The sequence below is a fragment of the Cynocephalus volans genome, chromosome 10 (assembly GCF_027409185.1).
Source record: "Cynocephalus volans isolate mCynVol1 chromosome 10, mCynVol1.pri, whole genome shotgun sequence".
Taxonomy (NCBI): domain Eukaryota; kingdom Metazoa; phylum Chordata; class Mammalia; order Dermoptera; family Cynocephalidae; genus Cynocephalus; species Cynocephalus volans.
In genome coordinates this window covers 53675790-53697998 of record NC_084469.1, presented here as the reverse complement: position 1 = coordinate 53697998, position 22209 = coordinate 53675790, and the positions used below count along the sequence as shown (strand labels likewise).

At 37.4% G+C, this 22209-nt stretch overlaps 1 protein-coding gene across 1 annotated transcript in view; it reads right to left on the bottom strand.

The window, feature by feature from the left end:
• Positions 1–1112: 1112 nt before the first annotated feature.
• ZNF235 (zinc finger protein 235) overlaps positions 1113–22209 on the bottom strand; it is a 30384-nt gene continuing 9287 nt past the window's right edge. Inside the window, exon 4 of the mRNA XM_063111845.1 lies at positions 1113–3856. Within this exon, the coding sequence (XP_062967915.1) occupies positions 1878–3856 (1979 nt within the window). The 3' untranslated portion in view covers positions 1113–1877. The remainder of the gene's footprint in view (positions 3857–22209) is intronic.

Here is a 22209-nt window from a genome sequence, read left to right as displayed (position 1 = left end):
TCAATGCCTTTTCCTTTCTCCTCCCCTTCTGGAATATCCATGATTTAGATGTTTGAGTGCTTACAGTTGTCTGTTAGCTCTCTTAGATTTTCTTAATTATTTTAAATTATTTTTTCCCTTTTTTTGTCTGCCCAGATTATTTCAAAAAGATGATCTTCAATATCTGGAATTCTTTCTTCCACTTGCTCTACCCTGCTACTCAAGGTCTCTGTTGTATTTTTTATTTCATTGAGTGAATCTTTTATTTCTAGGAGTTCTGCTACATTCTTTTTTTAAAGGTATTAATCTCTTCATAAATTTTCTCCTTTGTATCCTGGATATTTTTTTCTTGTCTCATTGTGTTCCCTAATTGAGTCTTCTCTTATCTCTGAGTTTTCTTAAGATCATTGCTCAGAATTCCTTCTCTGACATCTCAAGGGTTTCCTATTCTATGGGGTCTGGTATTTGAGCATTACTATACTCCTTCAGTGGTGTCATATCTTCTTGTTTGCTCATAGTTCTAGTATTTTTCATTGATGTTTGGTCATCTGCTAGAGCATTTGCTTCTTCTGTTACTCTTGGGTTGGTTATTAGGATAAAGATTTACTCTTCTAATTGCAGGCTCCACTGGTGACTCTTGTATCAATATAGCCAAGTGTGCAGTGAGCTGCCAATAGAGTGGCCCTGGCTGCTACTGTGGTGATGAACCATCCTTGCCATGACAGTAGTTCTGGCAGTGGCTGTGGTACACCACCTTGGAGCCTGTTCTGGCAGTGAGCAGGGCTTTCCGGGGCTGGAGTCTCCCCCGCCATTTTAGGGAGAGAAATAGCAATAGGGGTGAGGAATGTGACAAAATTAACATCCTTCAAATCTGCCAAAGCCCCTCCTTAAGAGTTCTAGATGGAGAATTACACATAGAAAGGCAAGTTGTTCAAAGTCTGAATGGAAATAATGACAAGAAATCAGTTATTAACAATTTAAGTTTACTAAGAAACTTTTTGTTATCAGTAAACTACTTTTAACACTTTCATAGAGTTACAGTAAAACCCTGCCATGATGAATTAGGGTCCAAAAATTCCAATCATGTAACTTGTATATCACGTTACTGGATTAATAAAAACAGTATTTCTCAGTATATAAAGTAAAACCAATGATGCTAAATATAACAATGTACACATTTGATGATAGAATGTACAAGGAACTGAGGCTGTATGAAGGATGGGTGCCATTCACAAGTCTTTGGCTGAGTTTGTATTAAAGTGGATGGCAGTATTACATGATTTTTTGCACTTTAATATATTTTAAAACTAATGTTATTAAGGCTACTTGCAGGACTCCATTTGAATATAAATTAACACGAATTTAGGTTAGGAAACTGACTAGAATTTTCAAATATCTGTCCTAATTATAGGGATTTTTCTCCACTTTCTTCAGTGATTGCTGCACCCTTTAGGATGCACAGTTCTACAGGGTAGAGATACAGTGGTGAAAAACGTTTCCCTACGTGGAGGTTACATTTTAGTTGATGTCAGTTTTGTTAATCATTAAACTTTTGCTGAAGTCCTGCCAATAATCTTCATTTCTAAGGCCTCTTTCTCCTGGAATGTCAAGATTCTTCTGCTGTGTCACATCTTGAGAACTGGGACACTTTACAGCTGTTGTATAAATAATGATCATATTTATAGAACAAACAGTTTTCTCTCCTCTGTGAAATCTAAGGTTTGGTAAAGAATTTACCTCCCAACTGAGTCCTTAAACCAGAGCATTTCAGAGAGCGTCTTTCCCATGAAGACTCTCTGAACATCCTGAGTTCTGAAGGAACTTTCCACGATCATCAGCGTGGGTTTTCTAAAGAGGAAGATGTGATCTCACGGAAGGCTTCAGCACCCCTCACATTTCTACAGATTCCCTCCGGTGTGGACCCTCTGATGGTAGACGAGATGTGACCTCTGACTGAAGCCCTTACAACAGACATCACATATGTAAGGCCTCTCTCCAGTGTGGACCCGCTGATGTGTGTGAAAATGTGAGGCCTGACTGAAGCCCTTCCCACACTGCTGACAGGTATAGGGTTTCTCTCCCGTGTGGACCCGCTGGTGAGCACTGAGGCCGGCACTCCAACTGAATTCTTTCCCACACTCCTCACATCTGAATGGTTTCTCTCCAGTGTGAATGATCTGGTGGACTTGAAGATTTGACCTCTGGCTGAAGGCCTTACCACACGTATCACACTTATATGGTTTCTCTCCAGTGTGGACTCTCTGATGGGCTTGCAGGTGTGAGGCCTGACTGAATCGCTTCTGACATGCTTCACATTTGAATGGCTTTTCCCCAGTGTGGACACTCTGATGGGCCTGAAGATTTGAGGCCTGACTGAAGCCCTTCCCACACTCCTCACATTTATAGGGCTTCTCTCCTGTGTGGACCCTCTGATGGTTGTTAAGATTCAAGCTCCAGTTGAAGCGCTTCCCACACACGTCACATTTGTACGGTTTTTCTCCGGTGTGGACTCGCTGATGGGCTTGAAAATACGAACTCTGACTGAAGCCCTTCCCACACACATTGCATCGAAATGGTTTCTCTCCTGTGTGGACCCTCTGATGGCTCTGGAAACTCGAGGCTGAGCTGAAACCTTTACCGCACTCCTCACATTTGTACGGTTTCTCCCCTGTGTGGACTCGCTGATGACTGTGAAGATTGAAGCTCAGACTGAAGCACTTCCCACACTCCTCACATCTGTATGGCTTCTCTTCCGTGTGGACTCTCTGGTGGGTATGAAGATTTGAGCTACAACTAAAGCGTTTACCACAATCCCCACATTTATATGGTTTCTCTCCAGTGTGGATTCTTTCATGGGCCTGAAGATGTGATCTCTGAGTGAAGCCCTTGCCACACACCTCACATTTATAAGGTTTCTCTCCGGTGTGAACTCTGCAATGAATGTTAAGATCTGTGCTACGACTGAAGCCTTTTCCACAGCTGTCACATCTGTAGGGCTTCTCTCCCGTGTGAATAGGCAAATGAGCATAAAGATGTGAGCTCTGATTAAAGCTCTTACCACACTCATGGCATGTATAGGGTTTTTCCCCTGTGTGGACTCTCTGGTGAGTTTGCAGATTTGAGCTCTGACTGAAACCCTTACCACATTCATGACACCAATAGCGTTTTTTTCCTGTGCGAACGTTTTGTTGAACAGGAATACAAGAGCTATAACTGGTATCCTTCTCGTGTATAGGACATGTAGGGGACTTCTTTCCCAAGTGTACCTGCTGATGAAGTTCAAAACTGGAGCTATCACGGAAAGCTTTTTCACATTCATTACACTGGTAGGTTTTCTGTCCCGTGTGAATACTATGCTGGGTAAGAGGTGATACCTTCAAGATGTCTTTATAACAATCATTGTTGCTGTGGGCTTTATCTCTTTTGTGCAGTATATTATCATCACAGTAGTGTGAAATGCTACTGAAAATGTCAACACATGGAGCAAATACACATAAGTTGTTTTTCATCTGAGTCTGCTTACAACTTCTCTGATAATTCTGTGTCTCGTTCAGATATAGTTTACTCCAAGAATTTTGAGCTCTCATAGTTGGAAATTCTTGATTTTCAATAACATTGGAATGATCCCCTATAAGATTCACTACACAGCTGTCATCTACAGAAGGCTGAATGGATTCCCCTGCTCCCACCTGGCAGGGAGAATCACGTTGCTTGGGGATCTGAGAACTCTTTCCTTGAATATTTATCATGGAGTCTTGACTTCCAATTAATTTATTCACAACATGTCTCCTGATTTGCCAGCATGAAAGGTCTCCCAGTGAAAGGCACCTTAATCCTGCTTCATGAAAGGTCTCCATCTTGTTTTGATTCCTGTCTCCTGAAATGATAGAGAATGAGGAATTAAGGAACCTAGAGACTGTCAGCAAAGTGGTGAACTAGAAAGCTCCAAACCTCGTTTCCCCCACAGAAACATTAAGAAACAATTACAGACTGGTTAAAATAAATTTATAGCAGTTCTTAAAAACAGTTGCAACCAAGAGAACATTAAATGAAGAAAATGAAATGTCAAATGAAGAAAAAACACATTTAAAATGATAGGAAACTTGGGATCAGGCCAGGGTGAGGGCCTAAGGTATTCTCAGGTCTTTTCTGCACATGCATCTCACCCCAGGCAGATCCCATGGCTCAGAACACACTCTGCTAACTAGCAAAGGTCTTCTCTGGAGGACAGCCAGTCTGCAAAGATTGGAAGAGGTGGCTATTTTCTCAAATGCCTAATTTCAACAAAATATCATAAGGCATATGAAGAAACAGGGAAAGAGAACCCATTCAAAAGAACAAAATAATTTCCAGCAACCAACCCTAAAGAGGTACAGGCCTCTGACTTAATTGACAAAGATTTTAAAACTATTTTAAACATACCCAATGAGCTATAGGAGAATATTGACAGACCACTCAATGAAATCAGGAAAATAATCCATGAACAAAATGAGAGCATCGACAAAGACAGAAACTATAAAAAAAGAACCAAGAGAATTCTGAAGCTGAAAAATATAATAACAGAATTGAAAACCAGAAGAGGCAGAACAATCAGCAAATTTAAAGACTGGTCATTTGAAATGATCAAGTCCAAGAAGCAAAAAGAAAAAAGAATGAAGGAAAGTGAACAGAGCTTAAGGGACTCATGGGATATCATCAAGTAGATGAGTGTACACATAATGGGAATCCCAGAGGAGAATAAAAAGAGAAAAAGGAAGAGACCTAATATGAAGACATAATTGCTGATACTCCCACAAATCGAGAAAAGAAATGGAGTTCGTTGAGCTTCTTGTATTTGTAAATCCAAGTAGGATAAACCTAGAGAACCACACTGAAACACTCTATAATCAAACTGTTCAAAGACAAAGAGAGACTCATGAAAGCAGCAAGAGAAAGGCAACTCATCACATACAAGGATACTTAATAAGATTATCAGTGGATTTCTCTAGTAGTAACCTTGCAGGGTGGAAGGCAATAGGATGATATATTTATAGTGCGGAAGAAAAAATCCCTGTCAACTGAGAATATTATATCCAGCAAAACTGTGTTTCAAAAATGTGGGTAAAACTAAGACATTCCCAGATAAACAAAACCTGAGGGAGTTATCACTAGACCTGCCCTAAAAGAAATGCTAAAGGGACACCTACAAATTGTAATGAAGGAACACTAAACAGTAACTTGAAGCAATATGAAAATAGAAAGTTACTAAAGGTAAACCTATGGACAAATATAAAAACATTATATTGTATTATTGTAGTTTTGCTTCCTAACTTCACTTTCAATGCTGTTATAGGATTTTTAACACAAAAGCAATATAAAATAATTATAAACCTATGTTAATGGGCACACAATATATAAAGATGTAATTTGTGACACTGATAACATAAAGGAGGGGGACAGAGCCGTAAAAGAATAGGGTTTTTGTATTCATTTGAAGTTAGTTAAAAATAGATTGTTATAACTTTAGAACGTTTTATGTAATCCCATGGTAACCACACACACACACACACACACACACACACACACAAAAAAAAAAAACCTATAAAAAATACACAAGAGGAGATGAGAAGGAAATAAAAATTTGTTTATAAAAATCAACTAAACACAAGAAAAACAATAAAGGAGGAGATGAAAGACAAAAAAGCTTTAAGATATTCAAAAAACAATTAAAAGAACAACAGTAAGTCCTGCCTTGTAAGTAATTACATTAAATATTAATGGGCTAAATTCCCCAATGAAAAGACATAGATTGGCAGGATAGATTTTTTAAAAAAACAAACAGGATCCAACTATATGTTATCTACAAGAGATCTAAGACTTCAGATCTAAGGACACATAAGTTGACAGCGAAAGGATAAAAGAAGATATTCCATATTATACTTGGAAAACAATAAACCAAAAGCTAGCAGAAGGAAGGAAATAATAAAGATTACAGCAGAGAAAAATAAAATAGAGAATAGAAAAATAATAGACAAAATCAACAAATCTTAGAGTTGTTTATTCAAAAAGATCAACAGATCTAGACTTGAGCTAGATTGCCTAAAAAGAGAAAATTCAAATGACTAAAATCATAAATGAAAGTACAGACATTACTAACCTTACAAAAAAAATAGGGATGATAAGAGAGTACTATGAATACATCAAATAAACTAGGTGAAATGAATGCAACCTATCAAGACTGAATCATGAATTGATAGAAAATCTGAAGAGAACTAGTAAGGATATTGGACCAATAACAAAAACACTCCCAAAAAAGAAAGGTCCACAACCAGAGATGGCTTCGATGGTGAATTCTGAGACTGAGTGGGTATCCCATTCAGATGAAGCCTCTCCCAAAAAGATTTATAAAAGTGAGCTGTGGCTTTGTTCCCTCAAGCTAATGCTGAATTAGGTTCTGGGAACAGGACTCTCCGATTAGGAAGTTAGGATTTACAACCAGCAATTGAGGAAAGGAGTGAAAGGAGGCAGCTGGGCAGAATGGGATGTTACCTAAGTGATAAGATGGACCATAAAATAGAGTCACTAAGTTCTGGGGATAAGACACTTTTACAGGGTGGGTTTCCCTGTAAAAGAAGCATTTCCCTGCCATTCTGAAAGAGCTTCTGAAGTGGTGAAAGTTTTGCTCAAAGAAATCATTCCCAGATTTGTATGGTATTTCTCTATTCAAAGTGACAACAGTAGTGCTTTTATTGCCAGTATAACACAGGAAACTTATAAACAACTTGGGATAAAATGGAAATCACATGCCTCTTGGAAACCTCAATCCATGGGGAAAACTGAGAAAATGAACCATACTTTAAAGAAGACTGTAGCAAAAATTTGCCAAGAGACCAATTTAAGATGGGACAAAGTATTACCAATTGCATTACTTAGAATTAAAGTAGTCCCTAAAAACGAGCTTCAATTGAGACCTTATGAAATATTATATGGGAGACCCTTCCTCTATTCTGAGCAACTGAGTGGGCAGGCAACTGACCTGAAGGTAAAGTAGTTAGATACTGTCAGGTATGTACAATCACTGGGATTAATTTTAAATGCTATTCATAAATTTGCTTCCAATAGACTGTCATACCTCACTGATATTCCCCTCACACCATATAAAACCAGGGGATTGGGTACTTTTAAAGACTTGGAGAGATGCCCATCCTGAGGATCAACTCCAACCGTAGTGGGTGGAACCTTATCAGGTTTTGTTTGTAACCCATTCTTCTATTAAACTATCAGGAATAATATCATGGATTCAGTATTGCATGAAAATACTTCCTGTGGAGAATTGCCCAGACAGCCTTGCCTGGAAAGAACAGTCTTCCTGAAGCAACAGGGACATCTATTGGCCAGAACCGGTACACATGTAAGCAAGGACGAGGGCTCAAATTGAAGTTTAAGACGACGACGTTGGGTAAGTAATGACAGACTCTTGGCCGTATGTTCAAATATACTTTATTGGCTGAAGCATATTTTTAATACTTGCTTAGTTCTTTGTGTCTACTTTCTGATTATCTAAATCATCTTAGCTGTAGATGTATTATTGTTAACCAAACCTGCTATTTACCCTGAAACTGTTGGAATCATAGTATCCTTATTAGGGGACTATAGTGGAAATTTAATAGAAGGATTGATATAATGTAAAAGAGAGTCTAGATACTTAGATTTTAATAGGATTGTGTTATCTGTCCTATATTATAAGTTTCCCCTAGTTGTTAGTAACCATGATTTTTCCTTACATTTTTTGTTTCCTTACCTTTACAAATGCATGGATAGATAACTCTATGAACAGAATCTCCCAAGCATTGGCAAGTACTGGGAATTTATCTCAGTGCTGGATATGTCACCTGAAACCCTCATCTTTGACTCCTTTGATATATAACCAGTTTTTCATTTTTCTCAAGTCCCCAATTTTACTGTTAATTAAGACTTCCCCAATTGCCTGTTAAGTTCAGATTACTCCAACTGATATTCCTCCGCCTTGTTTCTTGCCTCACAAGAGTGGGCCTGGTGTCCCCAGGTTTGGACTTTACCAAATACAGATCCTTGGTTTACATCTGCTTCAAGAGCCATTCCTTGAGATGCCCAACTAAATACACATAATCTCTCAGGAATACTCTGTGCCCCCAGGATATGTATTTGTTTGTGGAGGGAAACTGGGAACTCCCTGGGCACATCCTTATTTAGACTTGTTTATTGGGACAATTAGTAACCCCACTGTCTATCCATTCCTCTGAGGAAACGAAACATTGGACTAATGCTTTAAAACTGTTTTCCAGAATGAAAAGATTATTACCAGCAGCTCAGAATAGGGTGTTGGTTGGACTTTCTTAAGAGGTCTCCTCTGGTCAATGAGAATTATCTCATGAATATATGATAAGGAATCTGTCTGTAACCTTGGCAACAATAGTTGACGAAACTGCACAAGCAATTGTAGCTCAACAGAAAGAGATCAATTCGCTGGTCAAAGCGGTATTAGTAGAATGCCTGTAGATTATATTTTGGCAGAGCAAGGAGCTGTACGTATAGTCACTAACACCACCTGCTGCACACACATAAGCGTATCCTTTCAAGTAGAAAACACACCTGGGAAAAATCAGAACAAGCCGTTTGTAATGTTACAGCAGATTTCCCCAGAAGAGCCTAACACAGAAAACTTTTCTTCCTTATTTTCCTGGATCTCAGAATAATTTAAATTCATATTGTTGGGACTTGCAAAAATGGGTCTAACAATCATAATAATTTTGTTGGTGATCTAAATGCTATCCTAAGACTGTCAAAGCCAGCCCTACTGTCATCCAGTGTAAGGTCAGGGACTCATGAATTTCTTGAAATGAATGCATATAATTTCCTCTCCTCCAATCTTCAATATTAAACTCCGCTCCTCCCCAGAAGGAAGCAGCTAGAGTGGTCTTCGACCCCTCCCCTCAGGATTGAGGAATACAGTTGAGGCTGAGCAGATGCCCCATTTGGATGAAGCTCCCCCTCAAAAGTTTTATAAAGGCAGGTTGTGGCCTTGGGCCCTCAAAGTAATGCTGATCTAAGCTCTGGGAACAGGAGTTAAAGAAGGCAGCTGGGCAGAATGGAACGTTACCTAAGCAATCAGAAGGACCATAAAACAAAGTCACTCCATTGTGGGGATAAGAGACATTGTCTCAACATATATCTGTCAGATGTCTTTACAGGACAAAGACCGGAACTTTCCCATCCCTCAGAATGTGCTAACTGGGGACGAACTGTCAGGAGAAAGACATTGATAAGAGTGAAACCAACAGTTGCTTCTTTGTCCTTGAGACTCTGCCAATCAGAACTGTACACCAGCTACCCATGCAGCCCCCTCCCCATCCCTTGACCCTTTTCTTTTAAAAACCCTCACATGCCAGCCCTTGATGAGATCAGGGTGTTTCTGAGTGTTAGCCACCTGATCTCCATTACCTAACCTTATAATTAAAGCTTCATTTTTTTCCTGCTGCAACTTGGTGTCAGTGTTTTGGCTTTATATGTACATTGGCTGAACAGACCTAACTGTGGTCCTACTTCAATTTTGCCAAACATTTAAAGAACTTACACGGAAGGAACACTTCCTAACTCATCTATGAGGCCAAATTCTTATTCCAAAGCCAGACAAAGACACCAGAAGAAAGACAGACTACAGACTGATAACACTGAGGAATATTGGTACAAAAAATCCTCAACAAAATACTAGCAAACAGAATTCAACAGCAAAGTAGAAGGATTATATACCATGATCATGTGGGATTTATTCCTGCAATTCAAGGATGGCTCAACATACAAAAATCAATCACTATAAAACATATACCACATTAACAGAATGAAAGGAAAAAAACCCACATAATCACCTCAATTGATGTAGAAAGAGCATTTGGCTAAATTTAACAGCCTGGCATGACAAAAACACTCAACAAACCAAGATCAGAAGGAAACTATTTCAACATAATAAAGACTATATATGAAAAGCCCACAGAAAACATTATACCCAGTGGTGAAAGACTGAAAGCTTTTCCTCTAGTGTCAGGAACAAGGCAAGGATGCTTGCTTTTATCACTTTTATTTAACGTAGTTCTGGGAGTCCTAGCCAGAGAAATTAGGCAAGAAAAAGAAACAAAAAGCATCAAACTTGGAAAGGAAGAAGTAAATTTATCTCTGTTCACAGATGACATGATCTTTATATGTAGAAAATTCTAAACACGCCACAAAAAAATCTGTTAAGAACCAAGAGCCAAATTCAGCAAAGGTGCAGAATACAAAACTTATACACAAAATCATTTGTTTCTATGCACCAACACTAAACAATGCAGAAAAGACGTTTAGAAATAATTCCATTTACAATAGCATCAAAAAGAATAAAATACTTATGAATAAACTTAATGAGGCAAAAGATTTGGACACTGAAAACTACAAAATGTTGCTGAAATTAAAGAAGACATAAATAAATGGAATGATATCCTGTGTCTGTGGATCGGAAAGCTTCATATTGTTATGATGTCAGTACTACCGAAAGCAATCTACATATTGAATGCAATCCCTATCAAAATCCCAATGGTGTGTTTTGAAGAAATAGAAAAACTCATTCTAAAACTTATATGACCCAAAATTAGCAAACAAAATATTGAACAAAGTGGAAAGACACATTATCCGACTTTGAGACTTACTATAAAGCTACAGTAATCAAGACAATGTGGTGTTGGTAAAAGAAAAGACAAAGATGAATGGAACAGTATAGAGACCAGAAATAGATCCATATAAATTTAGTCAACCAATCTTTGACAAGATGCAAAGGCAATACAATGGAGAAAAGGCAGCATTTTCAACAAATGGTGCTCGAACAACTAGACATTCACATGCAAAAAAACGAATCTAGATGTAGACTGTACACCTTTCTGGAAAATTAACTCAAAATGTATCACAGATCTAAATGAAAAATGCAAAACTGCAGAACTCCTAGAAGATAACATTACACACACACATATATACATATGTCTGTGTGTGTGTGTGTGTGTGTGTGTGTGTGTGTGTGTGTGTGTGTGTGTGTGTGTGTGTGTGTGTATATATATATAAAATTTTATTTTTTGGAGCAGTTTTAGGTTTAGGTTCATAGCAAATTGAGCAGGGGATGTATGGAAACTCTCCATACATTCCCTGCCCCTACACAGGCTTCCCCACTATCAACATCCCACACTAGAGTGGTACATTTGTCACACTCTATGAATTTACATTGACATTTCATTATCAACCAAAGTCCATAGTTTACATTAGGGCTCATTCTTGGTGCTCTATATTCTATGGCTTTTTAAAAATGTATAAGTCATGCATCCATTATTACAGTATCATACAGAATAGGTTTCTTGCCCTAAAAATTCTCTGTGCCCCGCCTAGACATCCCTATCTCCCACGAACCCCTGGCAACCACTGATCTTTTAACTGCCTCCATAGCTTTGCTTTTTCCAGAAAGTCACACAGTCAGAATCATACAGTATGTAGTCTTTTCCATTGGTTTCTTTTACTGAGTAACATGCATTTAAGCTTCCTCTGTGTCTTTTCATGGCTTGACAGCTCATTTTTTACTTACTAAAGGATAGAAAAAGAAAGCTTGAGTGACTAAACTAATATCAGACAAAAACACTTTACAAAAGACCATTACTAGAGAAAAAGACATGTTATAATAACAAATGAGTCAATATAGCAATAAAAAGAAATCAAATACTGATACAACAACAACGGTGAATCTGAAATCTTGCTGAGTGAGATAAAACAAACAAAAAAGAATACATGCTGTATGATTTCATTTACAAAAAATGCACACTAAGTAAGTGACAGGAAATAGATCCATGGTTGCCTGGGACAAGAAGAGGGGACGAATGGGGGGAGAATGCAAGTGATACAGGATTTTGTAAGGTTTTTAAGGATGTTTTCTTAAAAAGCACCAAGGAGCCTTGGTGTATTCTGCAAATTGACCCTCTCCCCTTCCCTCCCAGATCTGAGCAAAAAGTCACAATTTATAAGCTCAAGGTGACAAAAAGCAGAGTTCAGGGCTATGAGATGGTTGGAAATTTACAGCAGAAATGCTAGAGCAAGAGAGTCACAGAAGGTGTGAGATCCACCTAAGTACAAGTTCTGCCCACATCTCTGGCTGACCACTACCCGCACAGAGTGAGATCTGTGAGGCGAGTCTGACGCTCACCGCACTGAGTGCATCCCTTAACCCACACACAGTTTTAGTTGTCAGAGGTCAGAACTCAGGCCTGGAAAAACCATCAGAAATTTAGGGGAGAAAAAGCAAAGGCAAGGGAACGACAGAGGGTCAGTCCCCAACTCTGAGTATCCAGTTTGCCCAAATCCTTGGCAGATCTCTCAATTATGCAGAAACAGGAAAGACTCCAAGGGCCTGGACTGAAAAAGCAGCAGCTCTTAGAAGCCAATAGAGACATCAAAGTGAAATAGTAAAAAATATTTGATTTACCCAAAAGATGCAGAAAAGAACTGATGAGCAACAACAAAAAGAGATTAGGGGGAAAAAAAGCAAGAGATAAAGGTAAAGACACATATGAATAAATACATGTAAACAGACTACGTTAGATTAAAAGATGGAGACTCTCACAGTAGGTAAAAAGCAAAATCCAACAGGAAACACATTTTAAATACAAAGAAAAATAGTTAAACAGGGTAGGAAAAGATATATTTGCAAACATATCATGCAAAGCCTAAGAAAGCTTGAGTGGCTAAACTAACATCAGACAAAACACGCTTTACAAAAGAGTAATACTAGAGACAGAGAAAGACATGTTATAATAACAAATGGGTCAATATATCAAGAAGATATAACAATTATAAATGTATATGTGTCTAATTAAGGCTCCAAAATACGTGAAGCAAAAACAGAACTAAATGAACAAATCTACAATCAGAGTTGGAGATTTTAACAAGATAGAACAATTAGACTATTTTAAAAATTAATAAAGCCATACAAGATCTGAACCACAATATACACCGCATCCAACAGCAGAAAGTACTTTTTTCCAGATGCACATGCAACATCCATCAAGATACACCATATCCTGAGCTATAAAACAAGTTACAAAAAATTTCAAAAGACCAGAATATTAAAGAATTTATATTCTCTGACCATAGTGGAAATAAATTCCAGATCAATAACAATAAGATATCTCTAGAAAAGTCCTAATTTGGAAATTGAACACACAAAATTGAACCCATACATCAAACAAGAAATCACATTGGAAATTAGAAAATATTTTCAGCTAAATAATGAAAGATCATATCAAAATTTCTGGGATGCAGTTAAACAGTACTCACATAAATTTATAGATTTAAGTGTTTATATTAGAAAACAAGAAAGGTCTAAAATCAGTAACCTAAGGTCCCATCTCAAGAAGCCATAAAAAGCAGAGGAAATTAAGTAAGAGGGAAGGAAATAAAGAGTCAAATTTAAAAACAGAAACAATAGGGAAAAGTCATGGAAACCAAAAGCTGGGTCTTTGAAAAAACAAATGAAAGTGAGAAACCTCTAGATTAATCAATAGAAAAGACAAATATTACCAACATCAGGCACGAAAGATACTATAAATCTTAGAAGCATTAAAATAAGGGGATAAATTCAACACCTTGATAAAATGGACTAATTCCCCATAACATACAATTTATCAAATCTGTTAAAAGAAAAGCAGAAAATCTAAGTCATGAATTGAATTCAAAAATAAAAGCATTCTCACAAAGGAACTCCCATGACTAGACAACTGAACTGATGCATTCAATAAACTACACTTACAGAAGTAAAAATACTAGTCCTATGCAAACCATTTTATAAAATAGAAGAGGGTACACTTCCCAAGTTATCATTTAAGGCCAGTATGTCAAAATGAGACAAAGATATCAAATGCAAAGAAAATTACATATCAAGATCTCTCTTCAACACAGATGCAAAAATCTTTTTTAAAAAAGCAAATTTTGTTCTAGAAACATAACAAAAAGGGTACTACATCGTGAATAAGTGGGGTTAATCCCAAGAATGCAGGGTTGTTTTAACATGTGCAATAAATGCATTTCACATTAACAGCATAAAGGAGAAAATCATATGAACATCTCAATAAATGCAGAATAAGCATTTGACAAAGTACCACATACATTCATGATAAAAACTCTCTGTAAACTAGGAACAGAAGGGCACCTATAAAAAGTCTAAACTATACTCAATGTAAAAGACCAAATGCTTTATACTTGCATTCAGATAAAAAGAAACAAAACGTATACAGATTGGAAAGGAAGAAGTAAAACTATCTTTACTTGCAGAGGTCATGATTTTACGCATAGAAAATCTTTAGGAATTTACAAAGATGCTCCTAAAACTAATAGGTCAATTTAGGAAGATTGCAAGCTACAAGGCTGATATATAAAAATCAGTTTATTCCTATATGGTAGAAGCAAATATTGAAAAATAAAATTAAAACACAATTCCATTTATGTAGCATCAAGAAAAAGAAACACTTCTCAGAAATTAAAGATATATTATCCCTACATGGAACACTGTAAAACACTGCTGGGAATAATTTTAAAAGGCTTAAATAAATGGAGAGATACATAATAGTATTGATAGACTGGTAGACTCAGTCTTGTCATATTTTCAAATTAGTCTATAGATTCAATGTATTCTGAATCAAAAAACCTCATCAGACTTTTTTGTAGAAACCTTATTCTTAGAACTATATAGAATCATGAAAGACCTAGAATAGCCAAAACAATTTTTAAGAAAAGCTGGAGAACTTACAATACCTGATTTCAAGAATTACTACAAAGCTATGGTAATCAAGACAGGGTGGTGGTACTGACATAAACATAAAGATCAATGGAAAAGAACAGAGTCCAGAAACAGACCCATATGTGACCAATTTGTTTCAACAGAGGTGCCAAGGTAATTCAATGTGGAAAATGCGGTCATTTCAACAAATGGAGCTGGAAAAAAATGGACATCACTATGGAAAAAAATGAACCTTACCTTTACCTCACACCATACATAATAATTAACTAAAAACAGACCACAATTTAAACTATATAAAGCAACCTTTAGATAGGTAAATATTTCTTAAGACACACAAAAAAATAATACACGTATTTTAAGCTGTTTTATGTTGCTATAACAGAATATCTGAGACTGGGTAATTTATAACAAACAGAAACTTTTTTAGCACACAGTGCTCAAGGCCTGAAAGTTCAAGAGCATGCTGCCAGCATCTGGTTTGGGTCTTGTGCTGGTTTCCCATGGCAGAAGGGTGGAAGGCAAAAGTGAGTGCACAAGATAGAGAAAGGCACTGGGGCCAGACTCACTTTATAACAACCCCCTCTTGTGATAACTAACCTGCTCTTTTGCCCTCATGACCTAATTACTGCTTATTAGGCCCCACCTCCCAACATTGTTGCATTGAGGATTAAGTTTCCAAAACACCGGGGACACATTCAAATCAAAACAACACTGTAAGGAAAGGTTGATAGGGAGTGCGTGCCGATCAGAGAGGCACCCAGCCTGAGGGGCCCAAGATCTGTGGAGACCACGCACCCTGCAGTGCCAGCATGTGACCCAGCAGGCACACCTTGCCACTGCCCAACTTCATCCCCAGCCCAGCCGAGTGCACGCCAATCAGAGGGGCACCCAGCTGGAGGGGCCCAAGATCTGTGGAGACCATGCACCCTGTGGTGCCAGTGTGCAACCCAGCAGGTAGGCCTTGCTGCCGCTGCCCGACTTCACCTCCACCCTGGCCAAGGACGTACTGACCAGAGAGGCACCTCCCTGGAGAGGCCCAAGACCCGAGGTGACCACGCACCCGAGGCACCAGTGGGCAACCAAGCAGACATTGAGGCAGCCATGCCAAATTGGCAGCCCCAGCAGCATACTAGCCAGACAATAGCGTCAAGCCAATGGACCATGAAATCCCCCGCCACAATGATAAACATCAAAGGAAAGATACCAGAAATATGAAAAATCAAGAAAGTACACCACTAAAGGGTAATAACTCTCAAGCTCTAGATCCTATAGAACAAGAAGCCCTTGAAGTGTCTGACAAGGAATTTCAAGTGATAATTCTAAGGAAACTAAATGAGATACAAGAAAACTCAGCTAGACAACATGATGAAATGAGGAAAAGTATACAGGACCTGAAAGAAGAAATGTTCAAGGAAATCAATGCCATGAAAAAGAATGTAGCAGAGCTTGCGGAGCTCAAGAATTCATTCAATGAAATAAAAAACACAACAGAGAGTTTAACCAGCAGATTTGCAGAAGTTGAAGAGAGAACCTCTGAACTTGAAGATGGGCTAAAATAACACAGGAAGACAAAAAAAAAGGAAAAAAGAATTAAAAACATTGAAGAAAATCTAAGAGAGATATCAGACAACCTTAAGCATTCAAATATCCGAGTCATGGGTATTCCAGAAGGGGAGGAAAAAAGGAGATTGCATTGAAAACATATTCAACAAAATAGTGGCAGAAAACTTCCCAGGTATAGGAAAAGACACAGATCTTCAGATCCAGGAAGCTCAAAGATCCCCAACTGTACTCAACCCAAAAAGGTCTTTCCCAAGACATGTTATATTCAAATTGGCAAAACTCAAAGACAAAGAGAGAATCTTAAAAGCCACAAGAAGCGTCAGATCACCTATAAAGGAGCCCCAATCAGACTAACATCAGACTTTTCATCACAAACACTAAAAGCCAGAAAGGAATGCGATGATATATTCAAAATACTAAAGACAGAGATTGCCAGCCAAGAATACTCTATCCCGCAAGGCTATCCTTCCGAAATGAAGGGCAAATAGTATATTTCTCAGACAAACAAAAACTGCGGGAGTTCACTACCACATGACCAACCTTACAAGAAATTCTCAGGGGAGTACTGGGTTTGGTACCTGAAAAATAACTACCACTGCCATAAAAACTCAAGAAAAATCAAAACCCACTAGTAAAACAAATGAAGAGAGAAAAAAAAAGTTAATTTACAACCCAAGGAACCGACAAATACAGAAGACAAACAGTAAATCAGAAAGAAAAGAACAAAAGACACTTAAGACATCCAAACAAAAATCAATAAAATGCTAGGAGTAAATCAACACTTTTCAATAACAACTCAATGTAAAAGGATTAAATTCTCCATTAAAAAGACACAGACTGGCTAACTGGATTAAAAAGGAGGACCCAACTATATGTTGCCTTCAAGGGACCCACCTCACCTATAAAGACTCACATAGACTAAGAGTGAAAGGATGGAAAAAGATTTCCCATGCAAACAAATGAAAATTGAGCTGAAGTAGCTATTCTCATATATGATAAAATAGACTTTAAACTAAACACCATAAAAAGAGATAATGAGGGCCACTACATAATGATAAAAGGATTCATCCATAAAGAAGACCTAACAATCATAAATATATATGCACCCAAAGTCGGAGCAGCAAGATTTATAAAGCAAACTATATTAGACATTAAGAAGGAAACAGAACACTAATACAGTAATAGCAGGGAGACCTGAACACCTCACTATCAATACTGGACAGATCATCTAGGCAAAGAATCAGCAGAGAAACAAAAGATCTAAACAACACTCTAGAACAATTGGACTTGGCAGATATCTACAGAACATTCCATCCAACAACCTCAGAATATTCATTCTTCTCATCAGCACATGGATCATTCTCCAGGATAAATCATGTTAGGTCACAAATGAAGTCTCAACAAATTCAAAAAAATTGCAATGATCTCATGTATTTTTTCAGACCACAATGGATCAAAATTAGAAATCAATAACAAACAAAATTCTGGAAACTATACAAACACATGGAAATTACACAGCATTCTACTTAATGAAATATGGGTCCAAGAGGAAATCAAACAGGAAATCAAAAAATTTATTGAAACTAATGAAAACAATGATACATCATACCAAAACCTGTGGGATACTGCAAAAGCAGTACTAAGGGGGAAATTTATCACATTAAATGCTTACTTCAGAAGAATGGAAAGATGGCAAGTGAACAACCTAATAATTCACCTTTTGAACTAGAAAAACAAGAACAATCCAAACCCAAAGTTAGCAGATGGAAAGAAATCATTAAGATCAGAGCAGAACTTAATGAAACTGAAACCCAAAAAACGATACGAAAGATCAATGAATCAAACAGCTGGTTTTTTGAAAAGATAAATAAAATTGACAAACCATTAGCACAGCTAATTAAAAAAGGAGAAGACCCAAATAACAAAACTTAGAAATGAAAAAGGTGATATTGCGACTGATACCTCTGAAATACAAGGAATCATTCAAGACTACTATAAACAACTATACGCCAACAAATTTGAAAATCTGGAGGAAATGGATAAATTTCTGGACACACATAAACTACCAAAACTGAGCCAAGAAGATGGAGAAAATTTGAACAGACCAATAACAATAAAGGAGATTGAAGCTGTTATCAGAAGGCTCCCAACAAAGAAAAGCCCAGGACCAGATGGATTCACAGCAGAATTCTACCATTCAAAGAGGAATTGACACCAATTCTCTACAAACTATTCCAAAAGATTGAAACAGAGGCAATTCTCCCAAGCTCATTCTATGAAGCAAACATCACCTTGATACCAAAACCAGGTAAAGATACAACTAAAAAAGAAAACTAAAGGCCAATATCCTTGATGAATATAGATGCAAAAATCCTCAATAAAATACTAGCTAACAGAACATAGCAACACATACACAAAATTATACACCATGATCAAGTAGGATTAATCCCAGGGATGCAAGGTTGGTTCAACATACGCAAATCAATAAATGTGATGCACGATATCAATAAAATCAAACACAAGGACCATATGATCATCTCTATAGATGCTGAAAAAGCATTTGATAAAATTCAACACTCATTCATGATAGGTATAAGTTAGGTATAGATGGAAAGTATCTCAACATAATTAAAGCCATATATGATAAACCCACTGCCAATATCATCCTGAATGATATCCTTAAGAACAGGAACTAGACAAGTATGCCCACTCTCACCACTCCTATTCAACACAGTGTTGGAAGTACTAGCCAAAGCAATCAAGAAGAGAAGGAAATAAAGGGCATCCAGATTAGAAAAGATGAAATCAAACTGTCCCTGTTTGCAGATGACATGATTCTATATATCGAACAGCCTAAAGCCTCCCCCAAAAAACTCTTGGAGTTGATAAATGATTTCAGCACAGTAGCAGGATACAAAATCAACACACAAAAATCAGTAGCATTTCTATTCTCCAATAGTGAACATGCAGAAAGAGAAATCAAGAAAGCCTGACCATTTACAATAGCCACCAAAAAAATAAAATACTTAGGAATTGAGTTAACCAAGGAGGTGAAAAATCTCTATAATGAGAACTACAAACCACTGCTGAGAGAAAATAGAGAGGATACAAGAAGATGGAAAGATATCCCATGCTTTTGGATTGGAAGAATCAACATAGTAAAAATGTCCATACTACCCAAAGTGATATATAAATTCAATACAATCCCCATCAAAATTCCAATGACATTTTTCTCAGAAATGGAAAGAACTATCCAGACATTTATATGGAATAACAAAAGACCACGCATAGCCAAAGCAATGCTGAGCAAAAAAAATAAAGCTGGAGACATAACACTACCTGACTTTAAACTATACTACAAACCTATAATAACCAAAACAGTATGGTACTGGCATAAAAACAGACACACTGATCAATGGAATAGAATAGAGAATCCAGAAATCAACCAACACACCTACAACCATCTGATCTTTGACAAAGGGACTAAGCCTATACACTGGGGAAGAGACTGCCTCTTCAGCAAATGGTGCTGGGAGAACTGGATATCCATATGCAGGAGAATGAAACTAGACCCATACCTCTCACCATATACTAAAATCAACTCAAAGGGGATTAAAGAATTAAATATACACCCTGAAACAATAAAACTTCTTAAAGAAAACATAGGAGAAACACTTAAGGAAGTAGGACTGGGCACAGACTTCATGAATACGACCCCAAAAGCACGGGCAACCAAACGAAAAATAAACAAATGGGATTATATCAAACTAAAAAGCTTCTGCCCAGCAAAAGAAACAATTAACAGAGTTAAAAGACAACCAACAGAGTGGGAGAAAATATTTGCAAAATATACATCTGACAAAGGATTAATATCCAGAATATACAAGGAACTGAAACAACTTTACAACAAAAAACCAAGGAACCCAATTAAAAAATGGGCAAAAGAGCTAAACAGGCATATCTCAAAGGAAGATACACGAATGGCCAAAAGACACATGAAAAAATGCTCAACATCACTCAGCATTTGGGAAATGCAAATCAAAACCACACTGAGATACCATCTCACCCCTGTTAGTATGGCTTATATCCAAAAGACTGTGAATGATAAATGCTGGCAAGGTTACAGAGAAAAAGGAACTCTCATACATTGCTGGTGGGACTGCAAAATGGTGCAGCCTCTATGGAAAATGGTATGGAGGTTCCTCAAACAATTGCAGATAGATCTACCATATGACCCAGCTATCCCACTGCTGAGAATATACCCAGAGGAATGGAAATCATCAAGTCAAAGGTATACCTGTTCCCCAATGTTCACTGTAGCACTCTTTACAATGGCTAAGAGCTGGAATCAGCCCAAATGTCCATCATCAGATGAGTGGATACGGAAAATGTGGTACATCTACACAATGGAATACTACTCAGCTATAAAAAAAGAATGAAATACTGCCATTTGCAACAACATGGATGGACCTAGAGAGAATTATATTAAGTGAAATGAGTCAGGCACGGAAAGAGAAATATTACATGTTCTCACTTATTTATGAGAGTTAAAAATAAATAAATAAATACACAAATAACCTGTAGGGGGGAGGGAAGAAGACAGAACAATTACAACTCCTTGAAGTTGATATGACAAGTGAACAGAAAGGACATTGTTGGGAGGGAGAGGGGAGAGGGAGGACGGAGGGAGGTTTCGGTGATGGGCCACAGTAATCAACCACATTGTATATTGAGAAAATAAAATAAAATTTAAAAAATATAAAATAAAAAGGTTGATAGACTGAACCTCATTAAAAGATACTGACTCTTGGAAAAACACCATTAAGAAAATGAAAAGGCAAAGCAAAGACTGGTATAAAATACCTGCAAAGATACAGCTGTGTGTACCCAGAATATATTAAGAATTCTAACAATTCAATAAGATAAACCAATTTTTAAAATATGGGTAAAGATTTGAGTACAGACTGTGTGTATGTAGCGGGGAGGGGTGGATGGGCAGAGAATTAACTTATTAAATTGTCAGTTCAATTTTCAACAAAAAATGTAAGGATAAATGTTAAAAGTGAGCTGAACTATAGGATTATAAATGGTATCCCATTAAATAATTTTTATTACATATGTCCCTCCGTTTGGTGGTTTACTACATGATTATCTTAATAGAGGACATACACAATTTTAGAATTAACTAATTTTCTGTTTTATACTTTTTTTTTATTTCTTCCATTTTTGTAGCACTTGCAGGAGAATGACAAGTTGGAGGATCAGGTATTTACCAAAATGTTAACAGGCATTAAATCAAGGGCTCTAGAAAGAGTAAACAGGCTTTAAATCCTTACTTGCCCATTTAACAAGCTATGTAACTTTTTGCTCAGGCATGAGTTTTATTCTTTAAAATACACCAGAGAATTACATCACCTAGGTGGTCAGGACTATGTGAGGATTAATGCATATAAAGTGCTTATTATATTACCTGTGATAAATGTTGGTTAAAAGTGGAAGACAAGTTCCCAGATGGCCTTGGTGACCCAGGTTTTCCCCCTTTTTTCACTTGTAGTTCTCACAATAACTGTAGAATGTGCCAGAAATGCAACCTCCTGAGATAAGGAAGAACTTTCCAGAACAGTCTGGACTCTGTTCTTGTCCTTTCTAGAACATAATGTCCTTCAACACTTTAGCTCACAGTGTCATGTTGCCCCTGGCGTGTGAAATCCAGGGCAAACTGCCTTCTGGGGTCTCTCAGCTGTGGTGCAAGTGGGACCCATGCAGACAAGATTCCAGCCTCCCAAGGAAGCTTTTCTGAGACTTGAAGGACCAGCTCACCATAAATCCTAGGCTCCTACTATTCCTCACTG